Source organism: Mastigoproctus giganteus, chromosome 11, assembly GCF_048544385.1.
Source record: "Mastigoproctus giganteus isolate SK-2022 chromosome 11, ASM4854438v1, whole genome shotgun sequence".
Taxonomy (NCBI): Eukaryota; Metazoa; Arthropoda; class Arachnida; order Uropygi; family Thelyphonidae; genus Mastigoproctus; species Mastigoproctus giganteus.
The window spans coordinates 80,658,966-80,685,032 of NC_143585.1; the positions used below are offsets into that span (position 1 = coordinate 80,658,966).

At 42.1% G+C, this 26,067-nt stretch overlaps 1 protein-coding gene across 3 annotated transcripts in view; it reads left to right on the plus strand.

Moving 5' to 3' along the window:
* LOC150078186 (kelch-like protein 10) overlaps positions 1-26,067 on the plus strand; it is a 252,986-nt gene that overhangs the window by 168,001 nt on the left and 58,918 nt on the right. For 2 of the 3 annotated variants that reach the window (XM_090385275.1, XM_090385273.1), the window contains exon 5: positions 10,197-10,415. The exons of the other annotated variant lie outside the window; for it this stretch is intronic. In XM_090385275.1, the coding sequence (XP_090241401.1) occupies positions 10,197-10,385 (189 nt within the window). In that variant the 3' untranslated portion in view covers positions 10,386-10,415. Of the gene's footprint in view, positions 1-10,196; positions 10,416-26,067 lie in introns of those variants that run through there. 3 annotated transcript variants of the gene reach the window in all.

Below are 26,067 nucleotides of genomic sequence, written 5' to 3' on the forward strand. Positions count from 1 at the left end.
CGTGTGATAAAACCACACGTTTCTTCTTTTTCATAGTAATGTAATGCAGTCGACCCTCATTTTAACGTCCCACACGTTATAACGTCCTATGTGGTTGATCGCGCCCAATTTATCATTAACCTAATCCTATTTTATGAACAATCGATATAACAACAGTTAATTTTCACTCCCTGGAGGTCGTTATATATAGCTTCGACTGTATAACGAGTTTGTGATATGAACCAGAATTTAATGAATTAATTTTTAAACCAAATTAAATAATTAATGCGTTTGCACAGATGACTAACTGATATTGTAAATCAGTGATATAAGCACAACGATAACAGTTGAGTGAGTAGTTTAATGGATAAAAGTTTCATGTGTGTTTTTATTATTTCGACTTGTGTCACAAAGGCGTTCTTTCATCCATGCCCCAACTATTCCTTGATTATTTTGACAGAACAGTTGAACGAAGTGATATAAATGAGAGATATAAATAAAAAAAAGCATTTCACCTGGAAGAGACTTTATTGATTAAATAAATTAACGACTGAACGTTAAACTGGAATCTTATTTTTCACTTTTATATTACGCATATCTCTAATAAAATATTAAAGTATTTAATAAAATATTTTTGAAAATTTGAATTATAATTTAGAATACGCGTAATATTCTAAAACATCATTGTCCATGCCCCATCATTTAACTTTACCAGTGAAGGTAAAATGATGGGGTATGAAACATGTGTATCTGTAATGCAGTTCTAGTGGTTCCCACAAATTCGCAAGAGTACTCCTGTATTATTGAAAGAACTGTAAAGCTGGTCGATGTGAATGAGATGTGTGTTGTTCGATTGTCCTCTTAGTTACTGGGAGACACGATCACCTGCAAGGCTGCTTCCCGACATTCATCCATGTCACGGGGACCCGGGAGTAGATAATGCATAACCATCTATCAAATAACCATCTATCGCATTATCTACTGCTAGGCAGTAGATAATGCGATAGATGGTTATGCGGTGGATGAACAGGGTCATGGGCAACGCAACTCACCATCTCCAGGGCTGTTTTACATACCAACTTGAATATCACTCCCTGGAGAGTTCACATAGCATCCAGGAATATTCTTCTTCTTTTTCAGATGTTTACCGGTGTGATTGACGTCCCAAGTCTTCGTGCTGGACGCAATGATCGCAACCCCTACCTACATTCTATACTGTCCAACCTGTGCTGTCTGAAGAATTTCTTCCCAAACAACGCAGTTAACCTTTTCAATTCATTGGCAATAGATCCTGTGAAATACTCCGAAAGCAAGCAGTACAGAGTGAAGAGCCTCTCTGAAGCGCACAGCTTAATTCAACTATAATCTTGCCAATAATTGCATTTTGTAAATATTGTAAATAATTGAAATTCTTGCATTTTTGTACACACGTCTAGCCGGTCGGCTGTTTATAATGAGTGAAAGCAACACTTGCTACATTAATAAACGGATTTAATAAATAATTAAATAAGATAGGACTCTGTTGGGGCCGAAAACACTCAGGCCTGGATAGAGTGGAAGAGGCTCTAGTACAAAGATGTGGGATATAGTCAGGCGGACTGGTTCAAAAATCCTTACCGGGGAAAACTTGAAGCGGCCTCATACTAGTGTTTATGGCCAAAATCACACTGACCTGCGGTCCACTGGGGTTTTCCTGGTAAGTCTTATGGCCAGTCCGCCTCTGAATATAGCAGGAGAATTGGCCAGAGGGAAAGCCAAAGAGGGAGGGAAGACGGCCCCAAGCGAAACCGAGGAACAAACCTGCATAAAGGGGCTCACATCTGGTGAGTGTGGGCTTAGCACACCCAGGGTCTTGAGCTGGATATCATCATCATTCTTCTCTTTCTTGGTGATTTCCTTCTCTCTCTCTCTCTCTCTCTCTCTCTCTCTCTCTCTCTCTCTCTCTCTCTCTCTCTCTCTCTCTCTCTCTCTCTCTCTCTCTCTGGGTATCTCAGAAATCTTTTATTTGGGCTGATGCAGCATGAGCCTCAGGCTTCTTTGCACTATATGGCTAATAATAATAAGGGACCCTATAGAAGAGCAACGTTAACCCACGAATGCACAGAAGCGAGGAAAGAAAAGTTCACAAGTATGATGCCTTTGTAATCTACTAGTTCATCCCACACTAAGGAAGATCCTCGGTATCAACAGATATCCCACTCGGTGTCAACAGATATCCCACTCAGAAGACGTTATCTTCCTAGTTAGCCTGCTAACTAGGAAGATAACGTCTTCTGAGTGGGATATCTTCCTAGTTAGCCTGCTAACTAGGAAGATAACGTCTGCATCAGGCTTCCCGGAGGCGAAGTAGCGCTAATGAGCAGGCCTATCTCGGAAGGTATAGAAATCGCATCTCCGGGACAAAGTACCAAGGTCAGGAAGTCTAGAATTTGATTCCACTGCGGTGAAGGAGTGTGCATCCGTCGTCCGTACAGATCCCATTCGGGTTTCCCCAAGTCAGCAGAGAATAAGAACCTTCATTGTGGTGGAGATTATCCCACACAGGGGCCAGGAAGCCGGGCGTCAGCGATAAGAAAAGCTCATGCAGGAGAGTGAGAACCCGGAGCGGGAATCCCATCAAGCCAGAGAATGGTCTGGGTGAGCACTGTGTCCGTGGGGCACTGATCCATCAGGTAAATGTTGGGAGTCAGTGCTAGTGTTATGAGTTTTAAACATTTCTGTTATTGGATTTTTGATGTGAAAACATCTATTGCAACACCTAACAATGGAATGTAACGGAAGTTTAGCAATGATGTTACACTACCCAAGCAACTGGTGAGAAATGTGATGTGAAATTAAAGCGATTGCATACGTGCCCACGTTGCCGGCTTGCTGAGTAGCCGGACGAGGTTCGATTCCAACGGTTTTCCATTCAGCATTGAATTTGGTGGTCTCGAACCGTGGTCGTGAGGTTTTTTACTGGGATTGACTCCGGTTTCCCCCTCACAACAGACAAACCGCCCGTCGCGACGAGCGGTACACGAAATTTAATAGGACTAGGGACACGAGCAGACAACTCCGCAGCGTTTTCTACCATCATAAGGTGGGTTGCGGGCAGTCTATTTAACAGACTCCTTAAGAGAATGCATTGCATGCACTAATTTCACCTGCAGCTAAAATCCATAGATTAAAATGCGAATAATTATGCTGGTCAGCAAAAATGAATTGCTGGGGTTTGCAACTGCTGCAAAATATAAGTTCATTACAAAAAAAAAAAAAAAAAAAAAAAATTCTGTACCAGGTACTTAATGTGTCATGCTGCTAACATATTCAACGTGTTTTACATTTAAGAGTCATCGGTAGGCGTTAAAAATGTTTTAATTTTCAGATATTAATAAAATTCATGGATAAATAATATAACAGTGTTTTTATTTTATTAATAATAATTACATATCGGTTACTGAAGTAGTATTTATCGAAAGATCTGATGACATGTCCGAGTTGAAGAATGTTTTCATAAATGTGCACAACTCTTTTCCAGCCTCAGAGTTTAATTGTAAAGAAAAAAAATTACATTCAATCTGAAAACACTAGGTGACTTGAAACCAGATGCGTTTTCGAATTAACGCATTTCCCAGTTTCCGAAAGATTTTTGCATCTTAAAACCTTAATATTTCTGTTTCTAAATTTCCTTAGCTTTCTAACGATATGCTATATGTCCACATTATCCCGTTTATTACGTGAGAAAATTTCCTTGATCACATGTTCTTATTTTCCACTATCCTGGAAAAACTACTGCAATTTTCAGAGGCTTGGAAGGTTTTCCTCTAGTATAGAGCTAAGATGAAGCTCCGTTTAAATTTGGTCGAGTAGAAGATAAATTATTGTTGCCATCATACGATTCCAACAATACTAGTTACAATAATTAGCCTCTGGCGGAAGCTGAAGGTGTGACTACTTCCGTTACAAAATTTTTGGAATAAAGCCAGTAAAAACGTTTTAAACGTCAAAAAAATTTAAAGCGTGTTGTACCCTGTACGCACAAAAGGTGTTTTTTGTGAAAACATCCTTGGCTTGGAAATGGTTAGCGAAATCTATTTGTGGAATAGTATAACGTCACAATCATAAGGAAGTATGATTGCAACAATACAAATATTTGATCACAACATATCTGCAGAACATTTTCAACCATGTTGTGGAGTATGTAACAGAAAGTATTTCCATTACATTCCATTGTTAAGTACCGCTATAGATGTTTTCACATCAAAAATAAATGAAAGTAAACATACGTACCTTAACAATTGGGGATTGACGAATTTCCACAGTTTATCATAAAATGTTTGAGCCCATATCTAATTGATCCCCTCCTAACAATGCAATTAACTGCCCGGCTTGCAAAATATGGTCTCGTTTTTAAGAACGTTAGCATATATTGCATAATATACCTATTACCTTCACCACGCCCCCCCCCCATCATGTAACAACTCAAATCACAGGACGGATTTTCATGAAATTTATGTGGGCCTTTTAGAAAGGTTTGTTGATCATTCCAAATATCATTAAAATCGGAATAATAGAAATGCTACAATTATTATTTCTTTGTCCGTCCGCATGTAATAACTCTTCCCAGCGAATCGATTTTAAGGAAATCTTATATTTCGATCTGTAAGAAAGTTGTCAACCCTTCATCGGACAAATTACAGACCGAATTGCATACTCTAAGGGACGAGCAAGCTTCAATCAACTCAAATCTCAAGCCATAAAACATCACGTTGAAGTCACACTTTGTAAGGGTGCCCATCATACCCACAGAAACATTGTGATCTCTCCTCACAGCTTGATCCTGATGTATGGATGGACTTTATTGCACGATTTTAGCGAGGTCACCATGAGTCCAGTGATATTCCTATGCTTGATAATGATGTGCCAGAGATGCACTTGCAACCATCTTAATCACAAGACACGACCTTATATCTGCAATTAATCAATTGCCTGCAATTGGTACTGCGGGGATTGACGAAGTTCCACAGTTTATCATAAAATGTTTGAGCCCATATCTAATAGATTCCCCTTTTACAATTTTTAATACCATATTAAAAAGAGAATTTTTTTTCCTTCCAACATAGAATGTGTATTCTGTTAGGCCACTCCCAAAACTCTCCAAGACAACTGAAGCCAAGCACTTTAGACTCATCTCTCGCCCCTCATGTTTACTGAAGCTGCTTGAGAAAACAGTACTTAAAACACACACACACACCTTCCCTCACAGGCCACATCAAATTAATTATGCTTTGCACGACAGATCAACAATTAGTAATCTGCTTATGACTACCAATGCCATCCTTGGATATTTTCAGGAGAAAGAAGAAATTGCTATCGCATATCTGGATCTACCTTCAAAATTACTATCATATCACAGGCCAAGTATTGAAGTTTCTGACATCCATTCTTCAGAATAGACCCAACAAAATGTCCATAGGAAAGCAGACGTATGCTAGGCAAATATAATAGGCGTGCCACAAGGGGGAGTCCTGTCTGGAATTCTTTTCGCAGCTATAATTAACCCGCTAGTACACAGTAGACCAGATATGTCATCATATGCGGATGACTTGAAGCTCTTAACAAAAATAAAATCTGCCGATGAAGCAAATAGACACTACAATAACCATCAACAAGACTTTATCAGAAATACAGCAGTACCTCATGAGATTTTACCTGAATTTTTAACTAAATTCAATATGCTGTATGTTATTTATTTATCCTATTATTTATTTATTATATTTCCGGCGAAATGATATCTCTGCCGCTTGTTAACCCCTGGCTTAGTGTCGTGAAGGGTATTGTCAAGTCTTGGTACCTGCGTGTATCTTTGCACCTTACAAATAAAGATCATATTATGTTTCATTAAAATCACACCAATACAATTGCAGCAATTATTTATTACTAGCAGTACCCATTGCGAAAATTTCGCAATTGGTAGCAGAGTTTTTCTCTAGCTGTCCTAAAGAAATGTATCCGTGTTTGATCGTGAGCAGGTAAGCCAGTACGCGTCGAATCTTTTCTTATTTCTGTAAAATAAAACTATTCTTTGGTGTACTTTTAAGGTAGGCAGCGCTAGTAGAGAAAATTGGCCCGTTCTGTAAAATAAATCTATTCGGAATTTTTATATTTTCCCATGTTTCTGCACACATAGGAAGAAATATCTTCAATTTGAGCCAGATGGGCTCAGCCTATCCTATCGTTCACACTGACGGAGTAAATATATGGATTATTATTTATTAATTTTTTTGGAATATATATCACATTGGCTATCCATATACTGTAACTGAAGCACTGGATATTATGCTTGCTGACATGCGCAGAAACGAAATTTTTCTGTTCGCACATAAATACTGCTTTTTGCTGTAAATCATTAGCGTTTGCTATGAAATGCCCTGGGGACATTAACTACCTTTTTTTTTTTTATGAATTTATATTTTGCAGAAGGTGCAAACCAGCAATTAATTTTTACTGAATAGCATAATTATTCGCACTTTAATCGATGAATTTCAGCGGTAATTCACTCCCTGAGTGCACATAATTCATTCTTGTCTGATCATGTCTGTTTGACTGCCCAACCCACCTTATGATGGTGGCGCAGCTGCCCCACTAACCCCCTTCCCTCAAGAGTAAAGTCCGCAGCGAAAATGCTGCGGAGTTTAGTCTACTCGCGTCCCTAGTCCTATCAAATTTTCGTGTACCCCTAGCGCGAATGGCGGTTTGTCTGTTGTGAGGGGAAAGCCGGAGTCAATCCCGGCGAAAAACCTCACGACCACGGTTTGAGACCGTCAAACTCAATGCCCCTGAGAAAATTCCCATAAGGGTAGTGGCTGGAATCGAACCTAGCTCAGCTATTCAGCAAGCCGGCAACGTTGCCGCAAGGCTATCGTGGCCCCGTATGCTATCGCTTTAATTTCAGTATTTCACATCACATTCCCCACCAGTCTCGTGGTAGTGTGACGCCATTGCTAAACTTCTGTACATTCTATTATTACGTGCCGCTATAGATGCGTTCACATCTACAAGGGTAGTTAATGTGCGCAGAACATATCATTTCTGCTGTAAATCGGGAATTAATAATTCACGATTTACAGCAGAAAGCACTATTTATATTTCTGCGCATGTCAGAAAGCATAATATCCAGTGGTTCTGCTACAATATATGGATGGCCCATGTGATATACACTGAGTGATCACTGAATTATGACCACCCCTGTGAAAACTGAGTGCGACCCGTTGACCACGTGAGGTACGAGACTGATGAGTTAGTCGACCAATGTAGCATAGATAAAGTGTCAGTGATTCAGTAAGTACTAAAATTCCGAGCGTGATAGACAAAAGGAAGGATTTATCGGACTTGGATAAATGACATTGTGGGTGCTCGACGAGCTGATGTCTCCAATTCCCAAATGGCTGAACTGGTGGTGTGTTCGAGAGCCGCCGTAGTTAAAGTGTACCAGGACTGGCGTCAAAATGGTAAACAACGACCCGACGGCAAAACTGCAAAGGTCAGCGAAAGGTTGATGTTAGAAGTGAGCGCCGGGTCCGACGACTCGTACAGGCGAACAGGCGCAGCACTGTTGAAGAGTTTACTACCCAGCACAACATGGGACAATATCTGGCATGACCATGCGTGCGACGCATGAGCTATACCAGCAGACGACCCTTACGGCATCCTCTCCTAACCAAGGTTCATCGGCGTAAAAGACTCGCCTGGTGCAAAGAGCATGCAAGTTGGACGTTAGAAGACTGGAAGGTGTGCTGATCGGATGAGTCACGTTATTTACTCCACACCGTGGATGGTCGTGTACAGATTTGGCGTCAACAACATGAGGCTCTTCATCCATCATAAATGTTATCAAAAGTGCAGGCCGGTAGAGTCCGTTTTATTGTGTGGGACATGTTTCACTGGGAGGAACTTGGACCCCTGGTGCATGTGGGACAACGTATCGGTGGTCTCCGCTATGTTACACTTTTTCCCGAATAGCGATGGTTTCTTCCAAGATGGGAATGCGCCGAGCCATCGGGCACTTGTTGTGCAGTAATGGTTTGAGGAACACAGTTCTGACTTCCAGCATATCGACTGGCCTCCGAACTCCGCCAATATCAATCCCATAGAGCACTTGTGGGACACTATGGAAAGGCATATCAGGCGTCTGAATACACCAATCACCGCAGTACACACTGCTTGGTTGGCCATACCTCCCGAACGCTTTCGACATCTTGTTGAATGAATCAATGCCAAGTCGGATAGCTGCTGTACTGAGGGCAAAAGGACCTAAGAAGTATTAGGTAGGTGGTCATAATTCAGTGATCACTCGGTGTATATTCCAAAAAAAAAAAAAAAAAAGAAAAGAAGAATAATTCTATTGGTGTGATTTTAGTGAAACATGGGAAGGGTCGACAAATGTTTCTTACAGAGCGGAATATAAAAGTTCCTTAAAATCCATCCTCCGGGAAGAGTTATTACATGCAGACTGACCGACAAAGAAATAATAACTGTAGAATTTCTATTAGTCCGATTTTAATGATATTTGGAATGCTCAACAAAACTTTCGAAAAGGCTCAAATATAAATTTCATGAAAATCTGCCCTGAGAGTTGATTTGAATGTATGAAGTTCACTTATTCCAGGATAGCCTTCCATCATGATTCCATAGGTTTGTTTCTTAAATGAGTATTAAAATACAGGCGACAACCGGGTATTGATGTATGTATAAGTAACTTGCTGAAAATTTTTATTTTTAATAGTGGACTTTCATCAAATCCATGAACGATGAACGACTCGATCCGGGAGCTGCCACATTAAACGGATTCATATATGTTGTGGGTGGAACCGATGAATTTCGTACGCTTAACACGGTCGAGCGTTATGATCCTTCGACCAATCAGTGGACTCGGCTCAGTCACATGCTCAAATATCGAAGTTCAATGGCTTGTGTCGCTCTCAAGGGCTGCATATACGTTTTGGGAGGCTCCAACTCCTCTTCGACCACGCGCACCTGCGAAAAGTACGATCCAAGCACTGATAAGTGGACTCTCATCGCTCTGATGAATCACGCACGTGAAAATCTTGCAGCACAGGTACAAGTACATACAGAGACGAATACCTATTTTTTTTTTTTTTTTTTTTTTTTTAATGAAAATAAATGGTTAAGTACTGTACTCAGGGCTGGATTTACGATTTTGGCACTACGTTAACAATGTCCATTGTTATCGTACTAAACTACAATACATTTTGTATAATTTACCCAAGTAATTCTAGTTTTTAATTCATAATGATTAATTATTTGGTAGTAACCCAAATGACAAAATTGAGACAGGTGCATTCTGCTCCCAGAGGTGCTGCACTGTTGGCTCATTCCCGCTTGTGGAAGCGCTGCTGATCTGGTTTCTTCCAAACTTGGCGCTTGGAACTACCTATGCATAAATCTGGCTCTGGCTATACCTGTAAATTTTGGTTTTATTGACACTATTTGTGATATTATGTATTTCTGGAACTTCGAATAGAACTTTTTATTCTATCCAGACCTGCCGAATCGGAACTGAAATCAAAGGAAATTTTATGTTAGGCTGATATTTTGTGCACCAAGTACAAAATATCAGACTAAAATAAAATTTTGTATCCTCCCAAAATTCTATTTTGGAGGGTGCACTGTTGATCGAATGTGTGAAAAATAATATTTATGAACCCTCCCACGAATTGCAAAAGTAATTTTTTCTCCAATTCTTTGAATGGGTATATTTTGACAATGGTGATTTTTCATTTATTTAAAAAATCGATGAAGTCCTTCTACTCATTCACTAAATCAATAGCGAATGAATTAATTCAAGTACAGAGAGCTTTTCTCCCCATAAAATAACATTAGACTTCCCTACATGTACAAAATTTTCTCGCCAGTACTTGCCTTTATAATACCAATGTAAATAAAATCAGGTTGTACCACATGAACTATATTCTACCCCAGGGGCCGGCAACCCATCTGGAGTGCTGTTTCGATTCACTGTTTACTCTGGTGTGGGAACTCAAGCGCCGGATTTTTGTTTGTGTGGAATCTCAGATGCAAATGTCCAGTTTTTGAAGTAGATTTCTTCTATTCTCCCAGCCCTCCTCCAGTAATCTAACTTACCATTTAAGAAAAATAATCAGTATTTATTTTTTAAAACTTCCCTTATTTTTAAATTCATTTAATCTTTCCAGGTGGTCAATGGACATATCTACGTTATAGGTGGTATGAGCAGGAGAAGAATTATCTGTCAATGTGAGTTTTATGATGAGTGCTGTGATCGTTGGATTCAGGCAGCACCTTTGAACATTCCTCGTTCCGGAGTGTCAGTGTGTACGATCTTTGGATTGCCAAATACGAGTCAGTATATCCGCCGATTCTAAAATATTTCGCACTGACCAATGCGATGAATTCAATTAGGAATAATTCCTGTGTATTCTAAAAATAGCAAAAACAAAAGTAATTAGTTCCGTATGCTAAATCCGAAGAAAGTAAGAAATAATTGAGTTTATATTATATTAATTCCTAATGCTCCTTCAAATTATATTTCCATGATGCGAATTTCAAATAATTTTAATTGTGTGAGTTCGGACTGATGGCAAATTTCTGAAATTAGGAATAATAAACGATACTTAAATCTCGATTTCACTTCTAAGTTAGTGTGAGTATTTTCAGATTTACATAAATATTACCATTATGTATAGATGCCGATGTCATGCAATAGATAATTGGTGGTAATGTCAGGGTATAGATTACTATATTGCTGTTTTTGGAGTTGCTGGCTACACAGGTACACGCATTCAAGCTTGCAGTGTTTAATCTTCTGTCAAGTGAAGCTCCTAACTTATTCTACACGCGTCAGTATACCGCGCTAACTTGGTTAAGTTCTCAGGATGCGGCTGTCAAGCAACTGTTTATAATACCCATCATGTACTTTAAATTCGAGGAATGAGCTGTTATTAAATTTAAATTTTGTTTCCTTTGGGGTAAACAGGCATTGAAGCTCGTGTTAAGGATATAAGCAGGTTTTACGAAAGTGCTTTATCATGGGAAAAGTTTCCAGGTAGTATAAATGATTTTTAGGAAGAAAATTAAAAGTCTACAGGACGAACTAGGCTCCTGGAGATTTTCAGCACCCAACGCAAAATAAAATGGACCAAATGGAAGGAGCATCTGATAATTAGATTTCAGACATTGGGTATGGCAGTTGGTGCAATTTTCACTTCTGTAGGCTACAATTGAGCCAAAGACAAAGTTGACTTAATAGCATCCTGTATCACCTCCAGCTTGTATCACCGTCAACTGTTAAAACTATCTCGAAACCTTTCATCTGATTAATGATGGCTAATATGGATTCCATCAGTGTCAGCCGACTGGTGATATATTGGCTTGTGTTACTCATCTTTGGAAAAAAAATATTTGGAGAAACTCAAGCAGTTGCTATTGACACGGTAGTGTGGTCTTCCGACTCTTCTTTTGAAATTGGGTGTTCACTACGGGTAGACTGCGCTTTCTCTTCTAAGTTTTCCACCAATGCCGATGTTCAACAAGGTTCAGTTCTTTCTCCCACTCTCTTTATCTTTTATATTAACGGATTTCTTCCATTGACTGGGAATCCTATCTGTAGTTTTGCCGATTATGGAATACTACATTCCACCTTGCAGTTTGAAAAACCTTGCTTTGCACCAACAGCCTTAACTTCTCGAATATGCAGGCAAAACTTAGTTAATTTCGATCCTTCTAAAACTCATTCCTATCTTGTTTCTCGTAAAAACAGACTGTACTCTTCCTATACACACCTTCAATGACACTCGTATTTCTAGACAAGATCAGCATACACTCATGAGTCAAAATATTATGACTACCCTTATCTACACGAGTGGGCACATCTCACAGCACCTAGGAGTCTCGTCACCGACCGTGCATCATATATAGTGATAGCACGGTTAAGTAAACTAAAGTGTATTCGTGTATAACGGCACCAGGGATTTCCCCCATCTCCGCGTTGCTTTCATTGTAGGTGTAACAGTTCGCTGCAAAGGTCAAAGATTTAAAAGTATGGATTTTGTAAGTGTAGTGTTATGTATTGCTGTTCTTGTGGCCATTTAGCCGCTAGACCCGTGCTGGGGCCCAACGTTGCCCACACCTGGCCCCCTTGGAGGTAGACCAGGTACCCAGTAGTAGTAATTTTTACTCTGGCAGGCCCTGTTACCTAGTTTCCTGAGATTTCAGGGCCTATAAAAAGGGGGGGGGGGGGAAATGCTAGGAAATAGAGAGGGCCAAAAGGTTTACGTAAGCGCAGTTTAAATTGGACATTTTTTAAATGTTGATAAGTTGTGTGGGGATTAGGCTGGCGTGTTAGGCAGAGTGGGCGGGGGCAGACTGAAGACTTGGCGCCTCTGTAGCCAGGTGGGCAGGAGCAGCAGTGCGTGGCACACGCTTCTTGATTAGACCGGGGTTCGAGCCCGTGACCACCAAATACGGAGATTGCGGAAAGGTCAGAGAATGACCACCGCATATCCCCGGAGCAATATGGCTTTAGTTGCTAATGCTCCTAAAAACCAAATAACAAACAAACAAACTGAAGACTGGTCCTGCGAGTCCCTTTTTATGCTAGTTCAGTACCAAAGGAAAGTCTTGTACCTGAGCGAGAGCCAATTTGGTTGAGTCCAAGGAAAGGCAGAAGTATGGGGACGATAGAGAAGGCGATCCCAGAAGATCAATGAGGCCGGCCCATGCCTCACTAGGCGAAGAAAGGGGTACGGCAGGGGGGAGGAAACAGAAAAACCGTCTCCTACTCCCTCTGCCAGGGGTTAGGTAATTAAAAGTGAATAGGGTGAGAGCACCCTATTCAGATCGCAAATGGCATTTGGCAGCAGACCTCTGATCTGTCCGGTGGTCCCAATCTGATCCCTGCAGGGATCAGACCAGTTATGAGGTCATTCGTGGGATAAATCCCGTCGGTGCAGTCCGGTGTGTGGAGTCCGTCTGTGGTTTGTCAGGTCCGGGGTATCAATCTTTCGCAGTTCCTTCGCTACCTTGGGTCAGGCCCTGCGAGTCCCTTGTGCTAATTCAGTCCAAAAGGAAAGTCCTGTATCTGGGTGAGAGCCAGTTTGGTTGAGTCCAAGGATGGCTAGTTTTGTTGCGGTGTCCGTTCTTGATCCCTGTAGATAGCAATAAGTGTTTCTTTGGGCGAACAGTTCCTGGGCGAATTTTGTCAACTCCTTATAATCCTTTTGCGAGTCCAACAGGTTTTATTCCATGTCGCGAGGGAAGTAGGTCAGTTTCGTCTTTAAGAGGCAGCGGAGATCCTCATAGTTTTTGCAGTTGTACAGTATGTGAGACCATGTCTCCACTTCTCCACAGACACAGCGGGGATCGTTCACTAATTTAAAACTTAGTTTTTGGCATTTAGGACCCCATGACCCTTTAACAGATACGTTGTGCACAGTCCAGGGTGAAACCATGATGTTACTTTTGGGTATAATCTTCTGACATTAGGCAGAAATTTCCTCGTTATCTTTCCTTTTGTGGATTCTAACAACCTGGCCTCCCAGACCTGCTGCAAGTGGTTGGCAAGTTTTGTTTTCTCTGTTTTCAGGTTTCCTGTAGGGTCGATGGAGTGGACCAGGAAGGTGCAGGGAAGCCCTTTTACGAGATGGTGCATTATAGCACAACGCACCACCTCAAGGTCAAGGGGGAATGTTCCCATCAGAACCTGCAGAGAATGTGTACTCACAGTGCAGCAGGCCTGTGTAATAGAGAGGAGTATTGTCCGCTGGATGGAGTCTAGTGTCCGTCTATTAACTGCAGTAGTTGTTTTCGGAACCAGACAGTTGACGCGTAAGTTATAACCAGTATAAATGTCGTTTTGTAATACAGTCCCAAAGTGTGCCTCTTGAGTTCCCAATCCCTTTTTAGCTGTTCTGGCGACAAGCGCAGAATATCTTCTGATTTTCTCCCGGATATGTTTCTAGCGTGTGTTGAAAGATTGGTTCCTGTCCAGTATGACTCCTAGGTATTTCATCTCACGGAATAGTTTGATAGTTGAATTTTCTATTTTAATTTGCGGTGGGACAGCACGGGTAAAGTTTAAAGTGTGTTTAGGGTCAAACGACACCAGGGGTTTCCTCCATCTCCGCGTAGTTTACATTGTGGGTGAACCAGTTGACTGGAAAAGCCAGAGATTTAAAAGTGTCTAGACTTTGTATATGTATTGATGCCTTACACCATTGATCTTCTGGTCCTTTAGCTGCCAGACCTCTGTTGAGGCCCAACGTTGCTCCACTTTCGCCCCGTGGAGGCAGACCAAGTACCCAGTGGTATATAATAGTTCACTCTGGCAGGTCCTGCCTCCTGATTTCCTGAGATTTAAGTGGCTAGGACCTTAAAAAAAAAAAAAAAAAAAAAAAATTATTATGAGCGCATACGCGTTGCGGATTTGCGCTAGGACAAGTCCAAATTGTTCGGTGAAATTATTTATTATTATTATTTTTTAATAATAATTTTCTTCGGTAAAGTGTGTTACTGTCATTCGGGTTACCTCCCCCCCCCATCTCCGCTTTAGCACGGTAGTGCCTGTCATTTCGTCAGTACGGAGTTTGAACGGAGAATGATTTGCGACGCTGGGAAGGTGTGGGACAGCATTTCCGCAACCGCAGGCATTGAAGGCTATTCAAGGGTCGCTGTAGTTGTGTGGCGGGAATGGTCAAGAGAGGGACACACAACCACCCAATGTGCCAGGACAGGAAGAGCATTGGTTGAGTCAAGGTGAACAGTGGGTTGTACATGCTGTCCGGGACAACAGATGGCTCACAATCTCTCGGATAACGGCAGACTACAACCATGGCACACAGAGAAAAAGTTTCCGAGTATACCGTCCTGCGGACGTTCTTGTTGATAGGCCTACGGAATAGCGGAATAGGTGACCTGTTACCTTTGTTGACCGACCGTCATCGACATATCCTCCTACAGTGGGCATGGAAGCAATATTTCCGGACATTGGACTATTAGAGCAGAGTCGCCTGGTCTGATGAAGCAAGGTTCTAACTCGATCATGCTGATGGACGGATGTGTATTCGACTACGAGCATGTGAACAGCTGCAACTAGTCTGCACGGCTGGGGGTGGTGTCATGGTTTGGAGGATGCTTCCATGGACATCAGTGGATCCCCTCATCCCCATTGAACACACCTTCACTGCCAGATGTCAAGGTACAGTCTTCAACGATTCAGATTGTAACGGAGAAATAAATTCCACCTTGCTAACATCGTGGCAAGCGACATTGTTGGAAGTGGAAGTCTAATGGTGTGGGCTAGAATCACTGTCAGTAGCGGTACAGGTCTCCATGTGTGTTTCTATGAAGAATTTTCATGGCTGTAAGGTATCGAGATGAGAGATCTTTTATCCTTATGTTTTTCTCTTTTGCAGGAGCAATTGCGTATTTCTGACAGTTTCGGATTCCTTAACACTCCTTGTTAAGGTATTCTTCAAATGATTATCAGCGTGACATTTTTAGCTACCCATGAACTAATTTGCGTGATTGTAGTTTCAGATCAAAATTTGTCCAGGCTTTGTGCATTGTGAAGACGTTAAAAGGAACTTCTCGTCACACATTTTAGCATAATATAAAGAAAGATTATTAATGTTTTTGTGTTTATAGTATATGCTCGGGCCGTTTGGTCTGTGGATAAAGGCTGCTTCTATTCCAGCAGTGTACTAACGCGATGGTCAAAGTATTTCACGCAGAACGTTTATCTGTGCTTGTGAAAAAAGGAGACCGATCTGCACCATGAAAATGAACTCGGCTCTAAAGTTACTGCTGTTTGGTCAGCTAAGATTGTCCCAATCAGTACCCAGGTCCGACTTGAGCATCTGAGTATTGTTTGCATTAAACAGTACTCGGATACAATCTTGTGTGTTATTTACACTTTAAACAATACACAGAAGATTGTATCTAAGTATATGTAGCCGAGTAGTCAGAAGCGGGAGTGCAGTAGCACACGCTCTTTGAGTTAGACCGGGGTTCAAGCCCCTGACTGCTAAATACGGTTGATCTGCCAACCTGCACTGGACTAGCGTGGCAGATTATGGTCCATTTCCCTCAACATGTATCGTTGAAAGAGGCTTCCATCCTGCAGTTGGTTGGTAACGGCTGCAGTTTACATTTATCTATTTGTTTCTCGTCAAATTGTGCTATAACAGGTTTGCTGATGACAGAATACTCACAGAACATCCAGGAATTGTTCTCTTTCAATTCTCCCCTTCCTTGCTTCAACACTGAGCAGGGTATTTATCAGCAGGTCAAAAATCTGATGTAGGCCTACACCATTAAACAATCTGATGTAGTACTCTACCAATTCGCTAGTCCAAGGGTCTCTGTGATGGTAGAACTGTGCAGAGCGGCAAAGGCAGTGCTCTGGGGCCCGTACTTCACAGGAGACCCACAGAGCGAACCAGAAGTGTGCGATGAGGAGTAGAAAGAGCCACTATGCTGAAATTATTATTTTATTACTTTACCACAATGAGGTTAACAGTTACAAGGACATCATTACTAGGGAGAGATTCATACATCTCCATATCAGCTTGTTACTTGATGTTGTTCTGTTCATATGTTTCCTCTTTTATTCAAACAAATTTATGCCAAACCTCCTAGTAAGTTTCTCCAATTACCAGCTTATGCAGTAATTCATGATAAGATTATGAGAAAAATGCTTTCTACAGGGTGTCTCAAAAATATTGGTACAAAGTTTAGGGGAGGTAGGTAACATCTAAAGGAATGTGAATCGCATAGGAACCCATAACCGGAAACGTCACGGAAAAGTTATGACACAAGACAGTAATTAGTGGCAAACATTTATTTGATATAATATTAACAATGGAGTACGAGATGGATGCATTTCATGATGTTACAACAGATGCTCGAAGGTTCCACCATGAGACGCGATGCATGCGTGACACCGATGCAGCATGGATTGACGGACACGTTCGAACACACCTGGAGTTTCTTTGACAGTAGCAGCAGCGCAGACGAGTCTCGCCACGAGATCCATTTCCGTCTCCACAGGCGATTCATACACGATAGATTTGAGGTTCCCCCACAGAAAGAAATCAAGGCTCGATAAATCAGGTGAACGTGGTGGCCAGGCAACGGATCCACCACGGCCAATCCATCGACGCCCAAAACGCCTGTTCAAATGGTCACGAACACCCCTTCCATAATGGGCAGGCGCCCCGTCATGTTGAAACCAAACGTTGCGTCTCACATTTGCTGGAACATCGTCAAGTAACCCTGGTAGAACTTGTTCAAGAAAGATCCGATATTTAGCGGAGTTCGTGCGGGATGGTAAAAGGTATGGGCCGACTAAGCAGTCACCGACCATACCTGCCCACACATTTATTGCGAAGCGATGTTGTGCCGCATGGGGGTGCACACCGTGTGGGCCCTCTGCTAATCCATGCACTAGGTGCATGTCTTCCAGCTCACAGTTCGTATATCGATGCATGCTCTTCGTGTGGCGACTACTGCTTGAATGAGTAAACCAGAAATTTTCCCTCTCGCGAACTGATGAACAGAGCCGTGTACCGACTTACGGTGACGTTTCCGGTTTTGGGTTCCTATTCGATTCACATTCCTTTAGATGTTACCTACCTCCCCTAAACGTTTGTACCAATATTTTTGAGACACCCTGTATTCTTAAATTTTCCTAAACCATAACACCATCCCCCCCCCCCAACCTGCCAAACACCAGTAGCGCATCCAGGCGCCATGGCCTCATGTTGCTTTCTCCAAATGCTGATACGCCCATCAGCATGACAGAGTTGGAAATGGGATTCATCAGACCAGGCAACAGATTTCCCCTTGTCAAGGTACGAGGAATTCGTACCCGGAGGTAAAAATTCCTCGCGCCATTGATGTAATGGCCCTCGTGGATAGCACAATTCGTATAAACCCCATCCTGCCCACATGGTGGAAGAAACCTCAGTTTGAATTCCATCAATGGCGCGAGGAATTCGTATGGGTCTTTTTTACAACGCAGCTGGACAGGATTCGTGGATGATCGGTGAAATGGCCTAGAAGCAGAGGCTTGTTATTAATGGTAAATATTCATAGTGCACCAGGGTTCCTCAAGGTGCGATTCCAGAACCAATCTTATTTCTTGAATTCTGGATGATATAGATGAAGGCAATTTCTGTTGTCGAGTTGGTCGCAGGCGAGGATGGTATGATTTTTACTCTCGGACTCGAGGGTTTTTCATTCAGCAAACAGTAAATCGACCACACCTAATTTAAAGTCATGTTATATAAGGTGCAATGTGGTCTAAATTGTTGATGCCCCTAAAACCTCTTAACAACCACGTCAGCTGGTTGATTGGCTGTTATGAGATGCAAGGCGCAGTTTCTTGTGTTTTTCAGTGAGCATGGATTACTCGTGACTGCCATCGCCTATACGAACTGATTTCCGGCAGTTAGTCCATGTGGATATTGGTCTTGCTGTTCCTACATTGTACTGGGTAGTTAGTTGGGCCACTGTGCTGCATCGCTGCTGTGTTACGAGAAGAGATACACTTCGCTGAACACGGGCGTCGACCACACGCTGCTGTCCCACATGTCACATCTGGCTAGTTGTTTTTTCGCTGTTCAGCCAGTAATGGTTGATTCTTGACAACAGATACAGAATAGGAACACTAATCATGTTTTCTGTTCTCGAGATACTGGCATCTTCATATCTTGCACTCACAATCATTCTACGTTTGAATTCGTAAAGTCTCGACGCCGACCCTTTCTTCCTTGGTGATACTCATTTTTAATCACGTTTGCGAACTACAATCTTATATTGGCCGCTCCCAACTTTGAGCATTCACCAGAATCACAGGCCAGTCCATTCTTACACAAGGGAGGATGTTGCTACTACAGAGCCAATTCAGTGTGTATATACGGGCAATCGAGGGGGACCCAAAAATTGTGCCCAGTCGCGGGCTCGAGAATGCTTAAATGGTCATTGATTTTAGCCGCATTATTGAGGTTTATGTAGACTTCAGGAACTGACTACTATTTACAGTTCTCTTTAAGTTGATTGTTTAGAATTCATTTTCCCATTATTTCTATGGGAAAATGAATTCAGAACAATCAACTTAACAAACGAGCCTCTGAGACAGGAGTCATTCATAATTTCTGCTATGAAATGTGACAATGTGTACATTGTTTTCTGCCATGCCCTGGGTCCGCCGATCACTGTTAATGACGGGCTCGATGGAAACACCTGCCATCCTATCGTCGCCAACAAGTACAGGTGCCATTCCATGATGACAGTGTATCCAGAGAACTCCAGCGTCTATCAACAAGGCAATGCACCGTGCCTTAAGGCTCAGCAAGTTGCTAACCGGTTTCAGAAACATAACAGTGAATTCTCTGTTTTTCCGTAGCCGCCCATCTAAGCTAATCCTAACCCCATTGAGCATGTTTGGGACCTACTGAAAAAGGACAACGATGCTACAACCATCCACTTGACGTACGGGCATGATCAGTCCGGACCAAGGTATTTCCGCGCCCAGGGCAGAATGATTTCTTTACGGAGGATATATATATTTTTTTTGCCTCATTGTTCTTCTGTTTTTGGTGCCCCTTAAAGAATGGCGCACCGGGTAGCAGTACTGCTAGCCCGTACCTTAATCCGGCACTGTGGGCATGGCTGGACACATGCCTAGGAGTACCACAGGACACTCGACAACACCTTGTGGACTCTATGCCAGGATATGTACGGTGTATTATGGACAAAAGGTGGCCCCCACGAGATATTAGGTAGGTGTTGCTAATACAAAGCCAACCGAGTGTATACGAGTATATAAGCAAATTTTAGGCCTTCCTGTCTGAGATAGGATAGAGATCCCGATAATGTAAACTTGTGGGAAGTGATATTTAGTTGTGTATCATTACAAGCTTCAGCCTCCAAGTGCAACATTTCTTTTTTGACCTTCAAGGTATTTTTTTTTTTTTTCTTTTCCTTTTGAAGCACCCTGAGCTCAGGCCTCTGTTCAAGCCACACTACTAGTAAAACATTTTATTTTCATATTAAAAAGTATGTGTATTAACGCTATAGCAGATTATGCTTTCCCAAAATGTGCTGCCATCTGTTGCCTATTATGGTAACTGTGAAAATTGTTTATGAATTCTAGCAGGATGGATAAAACCACAGTATGTTTTCTTCTTCTATATTTTTAATGCGTTTTTTTAGTTTAATTACTTATATGAATTAATAAACGTGATAAATATGTATTATTATCCGCGATGATTATGGATGATTATCATCCGCGAATAAACAGCGCTTATCACTAGAGTTTAACAGTTGGTACATGTACTAAAGAAAATTGAAGTATGGGCCTGAGTCTTACGAGAGCTATCGAACGTTATTTTATAGGTAAGGCAATGGCTTCAGTTTGTATTTAGCTTTGAACAAACTAACTTTTCTACAAAATGTGGCTTCGTATTGTGGAGCCACTTCACAACGAGTTGTTGTTATTATTATTATTATTATTATTATTAGCAGCAATATGGTACAAGGAAGCCTGAGGCTTATGCAGCACCAGCCAAAAAAAAAAAAAAATAATAATTCCCGAGTTACCCCGTGTGTGTGTGTGTGTGTGTGTGTGTGTGTGTGTGTGTGTGTGTGTGTGTGTGTGTGTGTGTGTGTGTGTGTGTGTGTGTGAGAGTGAGTGAGAGAGAGGCATCACCAAAAAAGAGAAGAATGATGATATCCAGCTAAGTTTTCTTCATACTACAATATTTTCGGTTTCTTCGTTTTTTTTTTTCTTTTTACCTGTTCTTTTTTCTTCTTCTTTAGTTTTTTCGTTGGTTGCCCATCACCTTGGGGGTATGGAGAACCTATGCCATTGTCCCTTGGTGAATCAAGCCATGCGTCCAAATTGTCTGCAGTAGTATTATGTAACTATTTTAGGTGGCGCATCCGTCAAGTTAGCGTATGACCAGACGTAAACTTCTTGAGGCCATTTCTTAGCTAGTTTTCTCCAGCAGGTCATATTTTGGTCACGTGGTTTTTCTATCCCATTTCAGTTGAAAATTGCACCGTTATTCAGTTTTCTTCCCGCCCCAACGCCTTATACAATTCACTTCTATTAGTTCCCACCCCAGAATGTCTTGTTTCTAAATTCTGTAATATACACCTTTGTAATCTCTCCTCATCCGGATGCTCGTTTGTTGTTCGCACTATACAAGTTGCCAGTATAACCTCTTTCGAGTTTCTTTCCTCATACATTTGAGAAATGTATGAGGAGACTCTTAGAACCTTACATTTGGTAGCATTAAAATGCAACAGCCGTTTTTCCGATCATCCACGAAGCCTGTCCGAATCAATCTGAAGAAGTTCAGCCTGGTTTACACTCGTAACCACCCTCTCAATCTATGTATCATTTGAAAATTTCAACATCGTGCTCTTTCTTCCTTCGTCAATACCATTTAATTATATCAGAAACAAGAGCGGTCCTGGCATGGCATCTTTAGGAATGCCGGTTATAATCCTGGTCCACTCTGAATAATTACCATTAATAACAACCTGGGCACGTGGTCTTCATGTGCGCATTTCTCTTCTTTCCTTCCTCCGCCCCATCAGCAAGAGCATTTTAATGGTCACAATTTCATCTGAGCTTTGAAGCCTACAAGCTAAAATCTCATCACTGTTGAATCATTCCAAAAAATTACAAAAAAATAAAAAATAAATAAATAATATATTAAAGAAATCCTTGTAGCTACTGGTACAAAGAGTCACTTCGCAATCGTCTTCATTGTCAATTGTACCACCGCTACCTCAACGTAGTAAGGAATGTCCAAATCATCTTTCTAAAGCATTTAGCAATCATCCTAAATTTAGTATCCTATGATGCAAGTGTAGCATCTGATAGAAACAGTTTGTATGGTTGTGTTTGGATTCAACTCCACCTGCTGAATGGTTCATACGGTTGGCTTTCATGTCTACACGAAGCAGAGCATTGCATTAGCAGGGATTCCATACGCAGCGTACAAGAGGTTTTATGCATTTCTGGAACTCTTCGATGGTTTTGGACGTGGTTTTCCCAGACATCTTTGGCCCACTTCGTCATGTTATATGGAAAGTCATACGATGATACACAGGTCTTTGTTTGAGAAGTTCCGAAACGTATAATCATCGCGGGGTACACAGTGAGTAAATTCGCTCTCATTCCACACCGTGGGGAAAAGACCTAGGTTCAATCCTGTTTGCTTTGTCGCAAAACAAAAGAAACAACCAAAATGGGATCTTTCCTGTGCCATTCCATCGCCTGTTCACGCTGAGTTGCGCTGAGCTCGTTTCTGCTTGATATCACTGGAGAAATTACCATGCCATCAGGTTCGCCATCGCGAGAGGTCTCGAAATTTCAGGGCTCCTGCAACTTCGAGTTGGTTTTAATTGCTTTTTAAAGAGCACTGGTGGAGGCTATTCTTGAATCTTACAAATAAATAAATTTTTTCTTTATACGCCAGGACGACGACACGGCCAGAGGAGTTCACAAGATCGAAATAACACAAGAAACAGCACCGTATTTAGCAGTCAAGGGCTTGAACCCCGGTCACTCAAAGCACGTGTACTTATGCGCCCTCCGCTACGGCAAGGGATTCCAGATTCTGTAGTTTCTCTACTGCTTGACGTGTCGGTTGTATGTTCTTTAGCTTCATTTTTACGTCTGCCATATTGCACTATTTTGACCACATTTGCATAAAATTTGCCTGTTAGTATTCCTAATACTTTTAATATATCTTTTTACGAGCGTACATACGTATAAGCACTGATGGAGACGAAAGTGCAATACAAAGGGTACTAGGAAAGTTTTGCAATATGACGCAACAATGAATCACAGGAAGCTGCTTGTTGCTGCATGTTGAGACATGTTCATACGTGCATAGTAGCCGCCGCGCCAAGTCAATGGGCTCAGTTATTCATTAGTAGTGAGAGTGTAAAGTGCTTGCGATGGCATCGTGGTCACGAAATGAGATAAGGACAGTTTTGCGGTATAATTTCATGCGTGGTTTAACCATAGACCAGTGCTTAAAAGAAATGACTCTTGCACTAGATGATGATTGTCCACATCGTACAACGATATTCAGGTGGTATAGAGAATTCCAAAGGGATAATTTCACTCTGGAGGATTCTGAGAGGCCGGGAAGGCCACGAACGTCAGTTACGGAGGAAAACGTTACTGCTGTGAGGAAAATGCTTGACGAAAACAGGCGAGTGACCTACCAACAGATAGAGGATACTTTGGGCCTAAATGCACCAGCAATTCGTTCGATTCTGCAAGATCATTTGCACGTGAAGAAACTTTGTTCTCTCTGGGTGCCGCATCAACTGACTGAAGAGCAGATGACACGACGTGTGACTTGGTGCCGGGAGATGTTAAAAAAGTTTGATAAGGGACAATCTCGGTATGTGAACAACATCGTGACAGGTGACGAGACTTGGCTGTACTATTACGATCTGCCGACCAAGGCTCAAAACAAAGTTTGGGTCTTTGATGATGACGACACACCCGTAATTGTCAGAAAATCCCGATCTGTAAAGAAGAAAATGATAGCTGTATTTTTCAAATCGAGTGGAATTGTGGAACGTGTCGTTTTGGACACGCAGAAGACAGTCACAGCTAAGTGGTATACTGAACAATGCCTGCCTAAAGTCATTGGATCTATGAAGAACCTGCGGCCAAAGACAAGAATGGACACCTGGTACCTCCATCACGATAATGCTCCAGCTCACCGCGCCAAAGCCTGCGCCGAATATTTGACCACGACAGGACTGAAACTTCTCGAGCACCCTCCCTACAGTTCAGACCTTGCTCCCTGCGACTTTGCACTGTTCCCGCATGTGAAAATGAAGCTAAAAGGGAGGCGGTTTTCCAGTGATGAGGACCTTCTACGGGCTTGGGACAACGAGTGTGCTTTACTCCCTAGTGAAACTTGGCAGAACTGGTTTAAAGATTGGTTTCGGAGGATGGAGAGGTGTATTGAATGTAGAGGAAATTACTTTAAAAAAATTAAATAAACAAAGCTGTATTGCAAAACTTTCCTAGTACCCTTTGTATTTTGCGAAATAAAAATGCAAATAGATGATAATACATTGATGTGAGGTGAACATCGTAATTTCAGAAATATTAAAATTATTCCTTGCATATCTGAAAATAAGTATCTAGCACAGAACGCTGCAGACCTTAATGGGAGTTATGATTAGCCATGAGAGCTAAACCGCACTCATTGGCTCTTCACGAGCGTGTTCAAGACTTCGGCTAGTACAGAAGCCCCTTTCTTCCAGCAGTACAGGTAGCGAATCATGTAATGATCTGAGGTGATAGAATTGAAAACTCGTTTCCCTTCCCAGGACATCCCATACATACTCAATGGGATTCAGGTTTGGGGATCTTTGGAGAGGGGAAGTCTCTCCATTTGAGAAATATCCCCCTCTAAATATAGCCCTTCACCAGTTCTACGCTATGGAGAAGAGCATTATCATTTGTTAAAAGGTACTGGGGACCTTACTGGATATAAACTGTGAGTTGGCTTGCATGGATTGGGTCCGAGCCCTCGTGAATAGCACAGTTGGTACGATCACCGTCCTCCCCACAACGGGTGGAAAAGACCTGGGTTCGAATTCCTTCGATGACGGGAGGAATTTTTATGGGTCTTTTCCACGTGTCTGAGTCAGTCGGTCTCAGGAGAGGGTAGCACGGTTATTTCTCCCGGAAACTCGGACTTTTCGTCAAGCAAAACAGAAAATCAACCTCAGAACACACGCAATTTACAGATAATATACACGGAGCAACATGGCCTTAGTCGCCGATGCTCCTAAAACTCAACAACTGGGTCCGAGTTTCTCGTCATCATTCTACGTTCCGACTTCGAACGTAGAATGATTGTGAGAAAGACGTGCAGATGTCAGTATCTCGACAACATGAAGTGCTCCTGTTCTGTGTTGTCACAAGTCAACATAACTGGCTCAACAGCGGTCGAACAACCAGCCAAAAGTCACACATAAGGTCGACGCCCGTGGTGAGCGTTCTCGTCTCATAACACAACAGCGACGCAGCATAGTGGCCCAGCTAACCACTTAGTACAATACGAATAGTACGACCAATATCCGCATGGACATTAGCTCGGTATAGGCCATGGCAGTAGACGGCCGTCACGGGCATCCATGCTCACTGCGAGACACAAGAAACTGTGCCTTGGACGAGCACTTCAGCACCAACGCCAGACCACTGACATGTGGAAATCTGTCTCTTGCTCTGATGAATCCCGTTTCCAACATCATGCTGATAGGCGTACCTGCATTTGGAGAAAGTAACACGAGGCCAAGGATACGCTGTTGGTATTCGGCAGGCTGGAGGCGGCGTCGTTAGTTTGGGGACGGTTTTCATGGCAAGCCCTGGGCCCTCTGATCACCATTAATCAATGGCTTGATGGGAACGCCTACCTTTCTATCCTCGCTTACCAAATACACTCCCTTCATGTTGACGGTGTAACCACACAATTCTGGCGTCTTATCGACAAGACAACGCGCCATGTCACAAGGCCTGGCGGGTTGCTAACTAGTTTTAGGAGAATGACAATGAATGCTCCTTCCTCCCTTGGCCGCCCAACTCGCCGATATTTACCTCTTGATCATGTTTGGGACTTACTGGCAGTGTCATAGGTGACACTGCCACAGGACACCTTGCAGCACCTCATCTTGTGAAGGCCGTGCGAAGACATGTACTGGCTGTATTACAGGCAAAAGGTGTTGCTAATGCCAATACAGCTCAGTGTATATTGCAGAAGAGTTTAACAGAAAACTACTGAGATTGAAATTTGGTAAGGTCCCCAGGTATCGATGATATTTACTTGGTCGTATTGAGAAGCTGCGAAGGAGTGCGCCAGATATTTACGGGTAATGATAAGATCATCTTGGTCATAATTAGAGATGGCTTCCTTTGATTGAAAAAGTGTCCACTACGCTCCAGTACACAAAAGGAGGGGGAAGGGAGAACAACGAAGGAGATGAGTAACTACA